The following is a 14,309-nucleotide window of genomic DNA, read 5'->3' on the forward strand; positions in this document are numbered from 1 at the left end:
ACGGGCTTCCCCCATCCTTTCTCGTTGTGCACCGTTCTGTAGTCGTTTACAATGAGAGGAAAATCATTCATCAAGTTCTGAGGCTTTATCTTGTTCTCCAGGGCTGGGCACGCCTTGGGTGCGAGCTCTGAACTGTCCACTTTCCAAATTGACGCGGTCTTGCCGTTACCAACAGCATTACGTACACACTTTTCGAAAGTACTGAAACCTTCGCTAGGAAATGGCACTGGTGGCGCTAGGCTCGCTACAGGAGCTGTGACCACAGATCGTCTCTGTGGCTCTTCGTCTTTTTTCAAGGAGAGCAACGTCTTGGAAAGGGCATCAACAAGTGGAGCTTGACCCACAGCCGAGGCAACCACAGAAGGGCCGGCTACATGTGAGATGCTTTCCGAAGGATGCACTGACAGAGGCCAAGACCCGGTAGAAACTGAGCTTGCTTCGATGTGTGCCCAATCTTCACCGTCGATATCTGTCTCCCAAGCAGATGCTGAGGGGCGAGATCGTGCAGTGTGAAAGTCAGAGGATTGAGTCCATTGGCCAGTACGAGCTGTCTGGGCAGCGGTCGATGGGTCATGGGCGGCAGGAGCATCCCATCCCACAGGAGGCTGCTCGTGCGCCTGCTCAGACTTAAATATACTTTGTTGGTTGCCTCGTTGTTGTGAGCCCCACGTGTCTCCTCTGTCCCAGATGGATGGCCCTTTCTCTTCCTCTCCTCCAGAGTCCCACCCGTTCCCGTCATTCCAACCTCTTCTTGATGGCTCAGGGCGGCGTTGATCCCAGCTACTCTGCGCACTCTGCAGATCTGACTGGAGCCCCAGAGCCGCGGTCGACGGCAGAAATGCCAGGCCTTCAGGATCCTGGACTGCATTCACAAATGGAGAAGCCGGTGACCTATTAGGTTCTGGCCAGGAGCCAGGTATATGACTCGGACGCGCATCAGGAGCTCCGATTGAGACTGTAGGACTTTGTGACGAGATTTGGTAGTATCTGTCAGGGCTTCTTTTGGCAATACTCGCGAGTGCCTGATCTAGAGAATGCGGATCGAGTGGCATATGCGATGCGGAGGCACCATGGATACTTGGTGCCGGACCATGCATCGAAGCGGTCCTGCTTTGATGAGGTACAGGGCCGCTGCCATAACGAACGCTTCCGGCGAGACCTTCCAGACCTGGCACATAATCTGGCAGTTGGGGCTTAAATTGGGGGGCTGATGACGTGTGCCTTGGCCTTGCAACGTAGGACCGAGAACTCAATGGCGGGGGAGGACCACTGTGAAGGTGTGAAGAACTTATCGTGGGAGCGCCGTGCCTGCTTCCACTGTGTACGTATTCCCAAGCGCGATCATCGTACTGTGGCGTGTAGGAACTGGGTGCTCCGTCAAGACCGAAGTGATGGTCAGGCAAGTCGCCTGCGCCGTCTAGGTTCATGGGCTTTACATTGACGGTGGCTGATTTGGCGCTTCGCATGCCAGCGCACCGTAACACGACGACTTCGATGCATCCGAGATTATTGAGGAGCTTCGACGAGCAGGCTTCAGGAGCCTCATTCGCTGAAACTACATGGTGTAAGCAGAAGTCGTATAAGGTATGGTGCGCAACTTACCGACGTCGAGCTTTTCGAAGTTCCAATCCCGAGCTATCATCGTCCCGTCATCCTGGCGCTCTTCCTTTTGCCGCACTACGAAGTCCACTAGAGATTTCCGATCAGGTGATTTCCGCAGCTTGAGGTTCTGACGGTTGCGGTTGCATTGGTACACGCCGTCAATGAAGACATACATGGCTAGACCTGGGGCGATGAACCTGCTGGACGAGAGGCGGATGGCGAACGACTGCGGCTTCTCCGGGACAGCAACAAAAGTCTCCACGTGGCCGTCGCCATAGGTGGTGCCGAATTCACGAAGTTGAATCTTGCCATTGGAAAGCTCAATGAAGCAATGGAGGTCCTTGAGGGTCGGCATGCCCGCTGCTGCATGCGGTCGCGATAGCGTGAGGTCAATCGAGGAAGCGATGAGAGAGTCGGCTTGATGGAGAGTGCGTAAACGTGAACGACACCGCCGTAGGGACTTTTCAAATAAAGTGCTGCGGAGACAGGCCGGTCGCGGAGGGTTCACTCAGACAACATTTGAACCTTGGAGATTCCAGTCCACGCGACCTCTGGTGATATGTGCTGCATAAACCATGCAAACAGACCGCCAACAAGTGAGATTGGGCCGAATCAAGTCGCGAATGCGTTGAGCGCGTATCTAGTAATCGTCGCTGTCAGTCAAAACTCAATCTTGAAGTGGCTCCATTGAGAGCGGTTTCCCTTCACACTTCGGCCAGTCCTTGATCGCCCTACGCAAGGATCGAGATACCGTCAGGAACACAGCTGCGTGAATGACGGGCCTACGGTTTCAACAAACACCTCGGAAAGCTTGCAAACAGGCCTCACGATTCGACCGCTGCTAGGCGAACATCATAAGCACAGTCCACTTGTACGAGCACTCAAACGAGGAGCACGGGGGGCAACAAATGGTTCCAAGTGAGTGGATAGGCAGACGTTGTTTTGAGGTGCCAACATGGAAGTCACGATAGATTATCTCAGCGCCCCAGAGAGGGCTATGAGAACAAGATGCGCCGCTGCAATGGTCAAGACATCGTACAAGTCGATGCGATATATTCAAGTCTACGGGTATCAGAAGTAGAAACTTTGAGTAAAGAAGGAATCCAAACCCCTCAGTCGTAAGCCGTGTCTCTCCTTCTTGCTCAGACCTCCCGGAACGCGACCTCTTCTGGCAGCCGGAAGCTTGCGCAGAACATGGTCTTTTTGGGCGCCACGTCCCTGACGTGGAATACCTCCAGCTCTGGTGTCTCGGGCGTAATTTCGAAGTTCAACTGCCGGCTAATCTCCTCGCAGATACTCTTCGTCTCTGCCACGTCGTCCTTGCTCTTCGTGCTGAAGCAGTGCACGTGGACCATGGGCAGCTTCACGTCTGTGTGCGGTGATAGTAGTTTCCGGATTTCCGAAGCGGGCATGCCAGGGACGTTGGAGTAGAGCCCGATGAAGGCGGGGAGGAAGGTGATGGCGGAAGCGGGCAAGTTCATGACATAGTGGCTAAAGATGCGTGGCTGCACGAGGGTGCGGAGCGGTTTGGGTGGTTCTGTCGGCTTTGGCGCGCTTCTTGAGAACTTTTTCTTGGGGAAGATGGGTATCGAGCGGTCGTCGTTGAGCAGCGCGGCGGCACTGGACCTGATGAAGGCGGCGCCATCGGTGTTGAAGGCGCGCACGTACGCGTCGACCTTGTTGGTCTTGATATTCTCGGCGAGGTACTTGTAGGAATCCGGGTTGAGGTCGTTGGCCCATACGAAGCACTTCTTCTTGGCCGCGGGGACTGCGAAGGGACCGACGCCGGCCATGGCATCGCAGATTGCCTCGCCTTCCCGGAAGAGCGCGCAGAGCCGCTCGTGCTCGGTGTGGAGCCGCGTGTTCCAGTAGACCTTTGCGAAGTCAAAGTTGAACTGGCAGCCCTGCTCGTGCACCTCGACATTCAGGTCGTCGTCGCCCACCAGAACCTCGTACTGGAAGGTGCGGTATGCGCTCTCGGTGCCGACGTTGTCGAGCTTGTTGATGACTGTGGTCACGATGGGGTTCTTGTCCGCGAGCACCGCGGCGATGAGATTCTTGTATGGCAGGTATCGCTCTCGCAGATTGAGATGCGCGACGTGCCCGGCGAGGGTGAAGCCGGTCGGAATCTCGTCGTCATTCTTCTTCTCGGGCGGAGGGATTATGGCATTGGTGATCTCGGAGTAGGTGAAGAAGTCGTAGTCGAGGTTCAGCTGGTACGGGATCACGCCCACGGTGCCAGCCTCTTCGAGCTGTTGCAGCGCGGGGCTCCAGGTGTTTCTATCTGGCCGGGTTCAGACTCAGTCCGACATGGCGGCGGCGGTGGGGCAGGCACGAGTCGCACATACCGTTGTGCACCACTTCGGGCTTCAGGACCAGGCACTTCCCGCCCTTTGCCGCGCGTGCAGCGTCGATGTCTGGCCGTATCCCATCGAGCCGCGTCCTGAGGGTGTCGCGGCTGCGGTCCAGGTCGGCGCGGACGCGCGAGATGTCCTTTGGGCTGAAGATGCGGGCGGCCGATGTGTTGACCGTCTTGTGGAAGAAGGAGCGGTCCAGCACCTTCATGGCGCGGTTGATGGGCGGCGCGAACATGGCGTGCGGATCGTCGGACATGGGAGCAGCAGGGCGCGCGAGGCTGTTTCTGTTTCGCGTGTGCAAGCCGGGCGTGCGTTTTGTTTCCTGTCGCATGCGCCCGAATTCACATTCGCATATTTTGGCCAGGGTCCAGCACGTGCGCACGCTGGCCGCCCGGGGGTGCCCTGTAGCGCCGAGGGCCAGGAGAACGGCGGCGGGACCAGGATTCGCGTCTAATCTCGAGAAGCTGGCCACCGCAACAACAACCCCATCGCGCGCCTCCTGAGCCTGCCACGCCCCTACGAGCCCCCGACGACGTGCCATGAAGCCGCCCGGGCCGAGCGCTTCCTCGTAGACCCTCATCCGCACCCAGCACCCGCACCCGAAGCTGCTGCGCCGCCGCGAGAAATAGCTCGCCGCCTGCACCATGGCGCCAGGAGGGGGAAACATCAAGGTCGTGGTCCGGTGCCGGCCGTTCAATGGCAGAGGTTCGCGCCCCGCAGCTGCCCACCGCTATCCGAGTGCTCACAGCCCGCAGAGAAGGACCGCAATGCGCAATGCATCGTCCGCATGGAGGGCAACCAGACCATCCTCTCGCCGCCCGCGAATTCGGGCGCCGTGGGCAAAGCCGCTGGCAAAGCCGCCCTCGAGGGCCCAAAGAACTTTGCCTTCGACCGCTCGTACTGGTCCTTCGACCGCGCCGCCCCCAACTACGCCGGACAGGACAACCTGCACGAGGACCTGGGCATACCGCTGCTCAAGAATGCCTTCGACGGCTACAACAACTGCATCTTCGCATACGGCCAGACGGGCTCCGGAAAGTCGTACTCGATGATGGGCTACGGCAAAGAGTACGGCATCATTCCCAAGATTTGCCAGGACATGTTTGAGCGCATCGGGAGCATGACGGACAACAACACAAGCTGCACTGTCGAGGTCTCGTATCTGGAAATCTACAACGAAAAGGTCCGCGATCTACTCAATCCCAGTAACAAGGGAAACCTCAAGGTCCGAGAACATCCCTCGACCGGTCCGTACGTCGAGGATCTGGCCAAGCTGGTCGTGCGCTCCTTTGCCGAGATCGAGAACCTCATGGACGAGGGAAACAAGGCCCGTACCGTTGCCGCCACCAACATGAACGAGACGTCTTCGCGCTCGCACGCCGTCTTCACTCTGATCCTGACTCAGAAGCAAAAAGATGTCGAGATGAACATGAGTGGGGAGAAGGTGGCCAAGATCAGCTTGGTCGATTTGGCTGGTTCAGAAAGAGCAAACTCTACGGGAGCCACGGGAGCTCGACTCAAGGAAGGTGCCGAGATCAACAGGTCGCTGTCGACCCTCGGTCGTGTTATTGCAGCGCTGGCTGATGCTTCGAGTGGAAAGAAGAAAGTGCAAGTCCCATACCGAGACTCTATTCTGACTTGGTTGCTCAAAGACTCTCTTGGTGGCAACAGTTTGACGGCCATGATTGCCGCCATCTCGCCTGCCGACATCAACTTTGAAGAGACGCTTTCCACGCTGCGATACGCCGACTCCGCTAAGCGCATCAAGAACCATGCTGTTGTGAATGAAGATCCCAACGCACGTATGATCAGAGAGCTCAAAGAGGAACTGGCTCAGCTTCGCTCCAAGCTGAGTGGTGGCGGCCCTGCCGGCATGCCCCTTGAAGAACAGTATGCACCAGATACGCCCCTCGAGAAACAGATTGTCTCGATCACGCAGCCAGACGGATCGATCAAGAAGGTGTCCAAGGCCGAGATCGTGGAGCAACTGAACCAGTCCGAGAAGCTGTACCAGGATCTAAACCAAACTTGGGAGGAGAAACTCGTAAAGACCGAGGCTATCCAGAAGGAGCGGGAGGCTGCACTTGAAGAACTCGGTATCACCATCGAAAAGGGCTCCGTGGGCTTGTCAACACCCAAGAAGATGCCGCATTTGGTCAACTTGAGCGACGACCCCTTGACTTCGGAGTGCCTGGTGTACAACCTGAAGCCGGGCGCGACCACCGTTGGCAATGTAGACACTGAGAATCAGACAGCTGACATCCGTCTGACTGGTGCGCAAATACTACACGATCACTGTACGTTCGAGAACGTAGACAGTGCAGTAACAGTCATACCCAATGGTAACGCCAGTGTCATGGTTAACGGGATCCGCATCGATAAGCCCAAGCGACTACGGAGCGGGTTCCGCATTATATTGGGTGATTTCCACATCTTCCGCTTCAATAACCCGCAAGAGGCACGAGCAGAGCGCGCTGAGATCGGCACAAGCTTGCTCCGCCATACCGTAACCGCAAGCGCTCTCAACTCTCCATCACCACGGCCAAGCCACGAAAGATCTTTTAGTACAGTAAGTCTAGCGGCCTCTGATGTTGACTCGGACAGCCCACGAGCTTCGTCGCCGGCATTTTTCCAGCGGGAACGTGTCTCCGACTGGTCGCTTGCGAGGAGAGAGGCGGTGACTGCGCTTCTGGGTCCTGACCAGAAGATTGCATCCATGCCAGACGAGGAATTCGATGCGTTGTTCGATGACTTACAGAGACTACGAGCCACGCGAAGATCCAGACCAGAGAGCAGGATATACGATGTGAATTCTGATCCAGAAGACATGGAATCTGTGAGCTCGTATCCTGTTCGCGAAAAGTATGCATCGAACGGGACCATCGATAACTTCTCTCTGGACACAGTCCTTACAATGCCTTCAACACCTCAACCTGGCGAAGAAGATGAGAGCTTCCGACAGGTCCGCGAAAGTATGCAAGAGAGGCTCGAAAAACAAAAGGAAGACTACCAGGCTAAGCTGCGCTCATCCGGGGATGAGAATGTCGAGATCGAGGAGATCAAGGCGGAGAAAGCGCGAATGGAGGAGAACCTTCGTGCAGCGAAGGAGGAGATGCAGAAGCAGTTGAAAGAACAGAAAGCAGCCTTCCATCGTCAGCTCAAAGAGCTTGGACACGAACCTCCGCCGGAGCCGCCGCAGCCGCCAGAAGAAAACGCAGCCGAGATCGAAGAACCTAGTGAGCAGCACACAGTGCTCGTCAAGAGCGTCTTCGACCAGTGGCGAAAGCGCAAATACGTTACAATGGCGGAGACGATTCTTCAGAATGCCGCGACGTTGAAAGAGGCGCAGGTTATGAGCCAGCAAATGGATAAAAATGTAGTCTTCCAGTTCTGCATTGTAGACGTTGGCCACAACATTGCGTCCTCGTACGACCTGGTTCTCAACGGCATCCCGGGCGAGGACGATGAGTACCTGGAAAACACCCCGAAACCATGTGTTGGCGTAAGGGTGGTTGACTTCAAGAACGAGGTTGTGCATCTCTGGTCGCTCCAGAAGCTCCGCTTCCGCGTACGCGTGATGCACCAGATGCACCAGTACATGAACCGACCAGAGTACCTTCAACACTTCAGTCTCGAGAACCCATTCTCGGAACCTTGTATGCCAGAATTCTCGCGCATTGGCGATGCCGACGTCCCACTTGCTGCTGTTTTCGAATCCAGAGTACAAGATTTCAGCCTAGACGTCATCTCTCCGTACACGACGAACGTGGTTGGCATAATACGCTTAGCCCTCGAACCTTCTTCCGCAGAAGCCCCTTCGACTACACTAAAATTTAATGTCGTCATGCACGACATGGTCGGCTTTCCAGAAAGAGAAGGAACTCAAGTCCACGCCCAGCTTTTCCTTCCAGGTATTTCTGATGAGAGCGGCGCGACGACTACGCAGATGATCGCCGACTTTGACGAAGGACCAGTTCGATTTGAGAGCGTTCATAGCATGAGCATCCCATATCCAAGTCCACGAACCACGTTCCTGCGCGTTTCCATCTTCGCCAAAGTCACGTCTATGCATCTCGACAAACTACTGAGCTGGGATGATATGCGTGACTCGGCACCGCGGCCAACGCAGAAACGCCGCAAGGCTCGTCTTGCAGAATCCGAATTCTACACCGAGGACACGCACGACATATTTTCCCGCATACAAGTCCAAGAGATATCTGAAGACGGCACTTATAAGCCTGTCGATGTCATTCAGAGCGGCGCCATGGACGCGGGTGTCTACCAGCTCCACCAAGGGCTCCAACGCCGTGTCGTGGTCAATCTCACGCACACCAGTGGCGATACTCTCCAATGGGAAGATGTTACCTCCATGCGCGTAGGACGTCTCCGCCTCGTCGACACCGAGGGCAACTCTCCTAGCCTCGACAGCAGTCCCGTACGCGAGGTTCCTATCAAGCTTGTTTCTCCACCCGTCGTCAAGTCTAACGCTGATGGCACCGCGAATGTGACCTTTATCGGCCAATGGGATTCGTCGGTCCACAACTCGCTACTCCTTGACCGCGCAACGCCAGATAAGTACCGCGTTCAGGCATCTCTTCTTTTCAACGTGACATCCACGAAACTTGCCGAGCCTATGGTCTTTAGTCTTGATCTCGCACTGCAGGTTCGTAGCAGAACGTACATGCGGCAGGTCTCGCTGTTCTCTTTCTCGAACTTCTTTGCCCAGCAGCGCGTCATCCACTCCACAGTTGGCGTGTTCAGTATCGCTATCCGTCCTACCAGCGTAAAGCGCGCTACAGATCTCTGGCGGATGAACACCAACGGTGACTACATCAAAGGCGAAGAACACCTCAGCGGATGGACGCCTCGAGGCGTGTCCCTCGTTCGAGACTATATAGCGCTCAATAAGCGCCGCCAGCGCATCGCTGAGATCGAGACCGCGCGTTCTGTCCTCTCCTCCCGCGCCCTCACTACCTTTCCCTCCTCCACCTCCACCACCTCCCTCGACACTCGTCAAAAAGACCTCCTTCAGCGCGTGATAGGCCTCTGGAAGAACGGCCGTGCCCCGGCCGAAGTCATTCTCAACTCCACGAATCTAGAGCCGCCCACCAACGGCGCCGCATTCGCACCTCGCAGCCCCGATCATTCACCATCTCGCGCGCCAAGCCTTGTTGCTACCGTGCGGTTCGTCCCAAAGAACCCAGATCTGCTCAAGTCCTCGTACCTGCTCACGCCCGATCCGACCAACACTCGGTGGGTGCGTCGCTTCGTCGAGCTCCGGCGGCCCTACCTGCACATATATAGCGCCGAGGGCGACGAGCTGAACGCCATCAACCTGACCAACGCGCGGGTCGACCACAGTCCGCAGATAGCGCGATTGCTGACGGGTGCGTCTGCGGGGCCTGGTGAGGGGCGCGGCGCCGGCGGCGTGGGTGACATGGTGTGGGCCGTGTTCGCGAAGAGCAACACGTACGTCTTCCGGGCGCGGAGCGAGCGTGAGAAGATTGAGTGGATACTACGGATCGATCAGAGCTACTTCAGCTCTGAGAATAGCGACGAGAGCAGCAACTGATCGGAGAGGACAACGTTTCTTTTGTTCACAGCATACACGAGTGTTCGGTCGCTCACGAGAAAAATGTCTCTTTTGTAATACGTACGGCGAAGATACCCTGGGCAATAGATGCTCGTTGGTTATTGGTGTGTTTTGTATAACGTGCATTAGACGGGGAGGATAGTGGTCCAGATGGCTGGCCAGCTTGGAGTGCAGTGTGAATACTAATTGTACATAAATTATCAACTTTACGGCGAGTTTTATATTTGTGTGCAGTTGTCTGCCGCAGGCCATGTGTATGTGATGCTAACAACCAAGACAAGTGTGACGATGATGACGAGAATATCTGGTCTCGGGACTGCCCGCCTTTGTTGACACGGCACCGAACTCTCAGACATCGGTTTTGCTCAATCTGTCGCAGGTTCTCGTCATTCACTTACACACCTACACTTCAAAATCAATTGCGGTCGTTGTCGTCACTCATGCTCACCTGACGTCGATGGAGCAACGTGCGTGGCCGGCCGCTACCCTCACTTTTTGCATTGAATCTTCTGCGAGTCGGTCGCAGAATTGCCCTTGGGATCATTAGCAACTCCTAGCCCAGGAATTCGAGAGCGTATTTGCCAACTGTTCCGCACTCAACGCCGCCAGCCGCGAAAATGCCGAGTCGAGATCAAACGCCGCAAGTTTTCCTGCAGAAGACAACCTCGAATCCATGGACGCTGACACCTTCAAAGCTTGTTCAACTGGCCGGTTGCAAATTTGGAGACATGGGACTCGGTGAGACAGTGAGCGACCTCTGCGTTCCTGTGCGGCAGTGGCGAGCTGATCAGTCTCCCATAGACGCCATGTCTACCCTACAAGCAAGGTTGTTCCTCAAGCAGCGAACGCAGCTCAGCACTTTCGCGACATCGAGAAGCGTGTGACCGCCGTATTGAATGCGATTGACTACAACACTGGAGATATCCACCGAATGATCGCAGAGGATCTCGCATCGCCTGCTGCGGAAAGGGAACTTGCTCTCCTGCCAACAACGTAAGACTAGTCATGATCCCAGATAACATGGACATATGCTGCTTTGAGATCCTTCTGAATTGACTCCAGTGATTATTGTTCAGTCAGATATGCTACTGAAATATCGGAAGAATGCAAAGCCATGCTCCGCAACAAGATCAAGCGATATCAGAGACAGCATGCGCACAATCTCGCACGCGAGGAGATGATCGACATCGTTCTCAAATGGCAATGTAGCCGAGGCAGTACGCAGCCGTGCCGGATGCTGCCTGAGAAGGAGCTTGCCTACGTTAACATTGCGGTACGGGGCCTTCCACCTGTCGAACGCTCTAAGACTGACCTGGTCACAGCACAACTGTCGGTATAAATATCTGGACTGGAATCTCGAACATTCTGAAGATAAGGAAGAAGATGGCACGAAGTACGTGCCTGGTGAAGTCCGCAAGCCGCGCGGAGCAAATCGTAGCATCCGCTATCCACCCGCTACCCACGAAGGCGGCTTCTATACCTGTGTGATCCAGGATCTCTTGCCATTCCTTGAGAAACTATCTGAGGGATGGACTACTTCAGTTCAGGTGGTTGTTCGTCCGAGACTCATGACCAAGGACGAACAGATGGAGATGGACGCGTACCACGCTGCTAGACGCCAAGCAGAGGACGCGCTCAGGCTTGGTAAGGCACTGGAAACGATCAAGAAAGAACGTGCGGCAGTGAATAATGAGGAGATGAAGTGGATGAAGGCGAGGCATGATTATCTCCGAGAGGAGCTGATCGAGCGGGAGACGGAGAACTTGCTGCGGCAGGACCCGGTAAACTACATTTCGATTGGGATTTACTGGTAGTTGCCGTGCATGAGAGGAATATAAGCTGGTATGCTCTGATCGAGACTTGGAATTGAAGTCCTGTAATATGATGCCATGAGCACAACCACGGCCTGTTTACAGACTCCGTACGATCCCGTCCACAATCGTGTGGTGTATATACGTAGAAGTAAGTAGAAACTTCCAGAGTCGGCAGTATCTACACTAACTCCATTTCATATAATCCTCCTCTAGAATCCGGTAGCATTCTGGTCCCGCTATCCTGGGCTCTTTGTGCCTGTGCCCTTGCTTGTGAGTATAGTCTGACCATGTAAGCGGACTTTCTAACCATTCGGATCATAGACCGAGGCAGCTTCACTCATATTTGTATTTTGTATATGAGCTCGACGCCAAGTCTTTCAAACTGCCTCGATGCTTCCAGTTGCGAACACGACGTCGGCATCGACCCGGCCTAGACGATGGCTGCCCGCAAGCAGAAGCTCAATCTCGATAAGATGACAGTCATACAGCACAGTAAGTGAGTTGGCCGTCAACTGAACCTTTACAAAACACCGCAAAGAGTCTTCCTTTGGTTATGGCGAGTAAAATGCTGACACAAGCATGCAGTGCCCAGGCTAACCGGAACAACCGTCCGTTTCTTCGTCTGCCTGGCGAGATCCGCAACCTACTCTACGGCTACGCCCTCGGCGGCCATGAGCTCCGCCAAACCCGCACCGGCCCAACTGGGGAAGCCGCCTATGGTTCTCATTAGTAATTGGACTGCGCGGATGTTTTCCTGCTTGCTGTAGGAAGTGCTACCCAGAATTACCTACTACAGGTAAACACACTATGCAAACAGGTACGAGCCGCAGGCTGGTGGAAAGTGCTTTCGGCAACAAGAGAGCGATATGTTCAATTTACATACCTCACACATGTGGAAGTGAGTGTGACACGTGTGTGCATGCGCTGTCTCACCCGAAAACCAGAAACCTGTTGGGAGTGGCTCGGGTGCCTACCTCTGGTTTCACCCGTCCGTCTGCCCACTTTATATCCACGTCTCTCTTCATGGTCCCTCACACTTGAGCACTCCAGCCCCACAGAACCCACAACCACCCACGGTGCCCCCCGTTTGCCCACGAAAGCCCACGTCCACACCCGAATTGCAACCTTTCCCTCGCTTCATCACTGCCACGGCTGAGCACACTTGTCACCACCCGTTACAATGACGACACCAGCTCTAACGGACAGTACCTCAGCGAGGAAAGGACAGTCGGCGAAACCGCCGTCCGCAGCGATGGCGAACGCAGGCGACCCTCAAACTGCGAAGACCTACCCGCGCGTGCGCTTCCTCCCCAATGGGTTGCTGGATGTGGATCGCAAGAAGGGCAAGTACTTCAAGATGTAAGTCGCTGGGGGGCTGGAAAAGTTTCCTTATCATGTTCATGTCGGGATATGGCCTTCAGCCATGACGAATCAGGTGCACTTTTGTATCATGTGAGATCAAGACTAACAGAAGACAGGGTGCAGCAGAACCAGCTATCGTCACCCTTGCTACAGCTTCCAGGCGAAATTAGATCCACCATCTACGAATATGTTCTTGGAGACGAGACGTTCACGATCAATCCCGCCGCCCGTTTGCTTGGCAATAGCGAGCGGAAGAAGAGAGAATATCTCGCTCTGCTTCAGGTTTCGCGCCAGGTGAGCCACCTCCCAGTACAAACTGCGCTTAGCTGATACTCTTGCCAGACGTACGTGGAGACGGTCTTGATGCCGTTCAAGCTGAACGTGTTCCATTCAGACTGCCCCCAAACTATTCGCAACTGGATGGACGAGGCCAACATCCCCATCGCTGCGCAGCAGACCATCACTCGGCTTCAATTCACCCTCCAAATGCATTGGCACGCTTACATCAAACGATCTGTCGGACCATTTAAGTTTGAAAAAGTGGTGCCTGGGTGGTCGGCGCACTCTGGAGCCTTCGATCAATTTCCGGCGCTCCGTCAGATCTACATTTGCACTGCCCTCACTCAGTGCTACTGCGACAAACCAAAGGCACAGCAAGATGCTCTGATCAAGTATGTCGAAAAGTCGGAAGAGCACCTCAAGACCTTGATCAAGAGGAGTCATAAGGCCACCACGAGCAACGATTTGGATATCATCTTCGAACGCGACCTCAACTTTGCTCTCGCTCCGGCTCCATTGGATATTTTGGATGTTGAAGGTGACAACTGGTCCGGGGAGATGTGAAATATGGAATGGCATTGCCAACCAGACACAAGTCCGTAGACTCGGCCTTGCCATCGATCAAGCACCATCTTCATCCGCTCTGACCTGAGCGACGGCCGAGACCACGGGCCGTTAAGTTCAGTCTGGATGGTCTTTATGCTAAGAAGTGACCCGAACGTACTGAAATTAACCCTGTATTGAATACTTTACCGTTCAAAATTGGAGTTCTCCTACAGAAGACCGCGGCGTGGCTGCTTTCAAGGATGGGAAAAGCCACGCGCCAGTCGCGCCCAGCAGGTCGAGCTCCATCCGTCTCCAACGCCGATGAAGAACAAAGGCGTCAAACGTGTCCGCGCACAGTGTGGGCGACGGAGGCGGAAGCCATCAATTGTGTTGCACTGTGACAGGACGCTGAGTACACTGTGTTGCCCCGGGATGGATGACGGATATAACATCGGGACGTACAAAGGTCAGTGTGGGGTAAGATAGGAAGGTGTATGTAAAAACTTCATCAAACCGGCTGGAAGCTATGTCCACGTGCAGTTCGCACTATCCATGCATCGCCTCGCCGAGAGGATCAATCTCCTGGATTATCTCAGGATGCATCATGACACACCCAAGCATGCCGCATAACCTCACCATCACGCATCACGCTCCATCTTGCACGCAGCCTTCCTCCGTCAGCAGCTTCCCGAAGTCGCCTCTCGCCCTCTTCTCCTCGCTCTGCGCCCTGTTCGCATTGACGCAGTGGAGCCTCGC

General features: G+C 55.1%; 6 protein-coding genes across 6 annotated transcripts; 4 read left to right on the forward strand and 2 right to left on the reverse strand.

Annotated features, from left to right (window-relative positions):
* Positions 1-1,283: 1,283 nt before the first annotated feature.
* On the reverse strand, positions 1,284-2,035 carry CC84DRAFT_417184 (uncharacterized protein). Its single transcript, XM_018186137.1, has one exon. The coding sequence runs from the start codon at positions 1,955-1,957 to the stop codon at positions 1,556-1,558; it is 402 nt and encodes a 133-aa protein (XP_018029480.1). The 5' UTR covers positions 1,958-2,035; the 3' UTR covers positions 1,284-1,555.
* A 610-nt stretch (positions 2,036-2,645) lies between these two features.
* On the reverse strand, positions 2,646-4,276 carry CC84DRAFT_1169811 (guanine-N(1)--methyltransferase-like protein). The gene is made up of 2 exons (XM_018179762.1): positions 3,951-4,276; positions 2,646-3,886 (listed from the first exon to the last, which is right to left on the reverse strand). The coding sequence occupies exons 1-2, from the start codon at positions 4,213-4,215 to the stop codon at positions 2,745-2,747; spliced, it is 1,407 nt and encodes a 468-aa protein (XP_018029481.1). The 5' UTR covers positions 4,216-4,276; the 3' UTR covers positions 2,646-2,744.
* A 37-nt stretch (positions 4,277-4,313) lies between these two features.
* Positions 4,314-9,766, forward strand: CC84DRAFT_1131985 (kinesin family protein-like protein). Its single transcript, XM_018175921.1, has 2 exons — positions 4,314-4,664; positions 4,715-9,766. The coding sequence occupies exons 1-2, from the start codon at positions 4,604-4,606 to the stop codon at positions 9,529-9,531; spliced, it is 4,878 nt and encodes a 1,625-aa protein (XP_018029482.1). The 5' UTR covers positions 4,314-4,603; the 3' UTR covers positions 9,532-9,766.
* A 900-nt stretch (positions 9,767-10,666) lies between these two features.
* On the forward strand, positions 10,667-11,366 carry CC84DRAFT_1264655 (uncharacterized protein; the record flags this gene model as incomplete). The annotated part of the gene is made up of 2 exons (XM_018185328.1): positions 10,667-10,825; positions 10,875-11,366. The coding sequence occupies 2 exons, from the start codon at positions 10,667-10,669 to the stop codon at positions 11,364-11,366; spliced, it is 651 nt and encodes a 216-aa protein (XP_018029483.1).
* A 437-nt stretch (positions 11,367-11,803) lies between these two features.
* CC84DRAFT_1223399 (uncharacterized protein) lies at positions 11,804-12,096 on the forward strand (the record flags this gene model as incomplete). The annotated part of the gene is made up of 2 exons (XM_018183482.1): positions 11,804-11,862; positions 11,952-12,096. 2 exons carry the CDS (start codon positions 11,804-11,806, stop codon positions 12,094-12,096), a joined length of 204 nt encoding a protein of 67 aa, XP_018029484.1.
* A 522-nt stretch (positions 12,097-12,618) lies between these two features.
* On the forward strand, positions 12,619-13,682 carry CC84DRAFT_1264656 (uncharacterized protein; the record flags this gene model as incomplete). The annotated part of the gene is made up of 3 exons (XM_018185329.1): positions 12,619-12,725; positions 12,845-13,022; positions 13,071-13,682. The coding sequence occupies 3 exons, from the start codon at positions 12,619-12,621 to the stop codon at positions 13,569-13,571; spliced, it is 786 nt and encodes a 261-aa protein (XP_018029485.1). The 3' UTR covers positions 13,572-13,682.
* Positions 13,683-14,309: the final 627 nt, after the last annotated feature.

Source organism: Paraphaeosphaeria sporulosa (assembly GCF_001642045.1).
Source record: "Paraphaeosphaeria sporulosa strain AP3s5-JAC2a unplaced genomic scaffold CC84scaffold_16, whole genome shotgun sequence".
Classification (NCBI taxonomy): Eukaryota; Fungi; Ascomycota; class Dothideomycetes; order Pleosporales; family Didymosphaeriaceae; genus Paraphaeosphaeria; species Paraphaeosphaeria sporulosa.

Coding starts and splice junctions, on each gene's coding strand:
- CC84DRAFT_417184 (XM_018186137.1), bottom strand. CDS start 1,957: ATGCCGACCCTCAAGGACCTCCATTGCTTCATTGAGCTTTCCAATGGC.
- CC84DRAFT_1169811 (XM_018179762.1), bottom strand. CDS start 4,215: ATGTCCGACGATCCGCACGCCATGTTCGCGCCGCCCATCAACCGCGCC. Junction 3,887..3,950: donor GCCCGAAGTGGTGCACAACG/GTATGTGCGACT, acceptor GAACCCGGCCAG/ATAGAAACACCTGGAGCCCC.
- CC84DRAFT_1131985 (XM_018175921.1), top strand. CDS start 4,604: ATGGCGCCAGGAGGGGGAAACATCAAGGTCGTGGTCCGGTGCCGGCCG. Junction 4,665..4,714: donor CCGGCCGTTCAATGGCAGAG/GTTCGCGCCCCG, acceptor CACAGCCCGCAG/AGAAGGACCGCAATGCGCAA.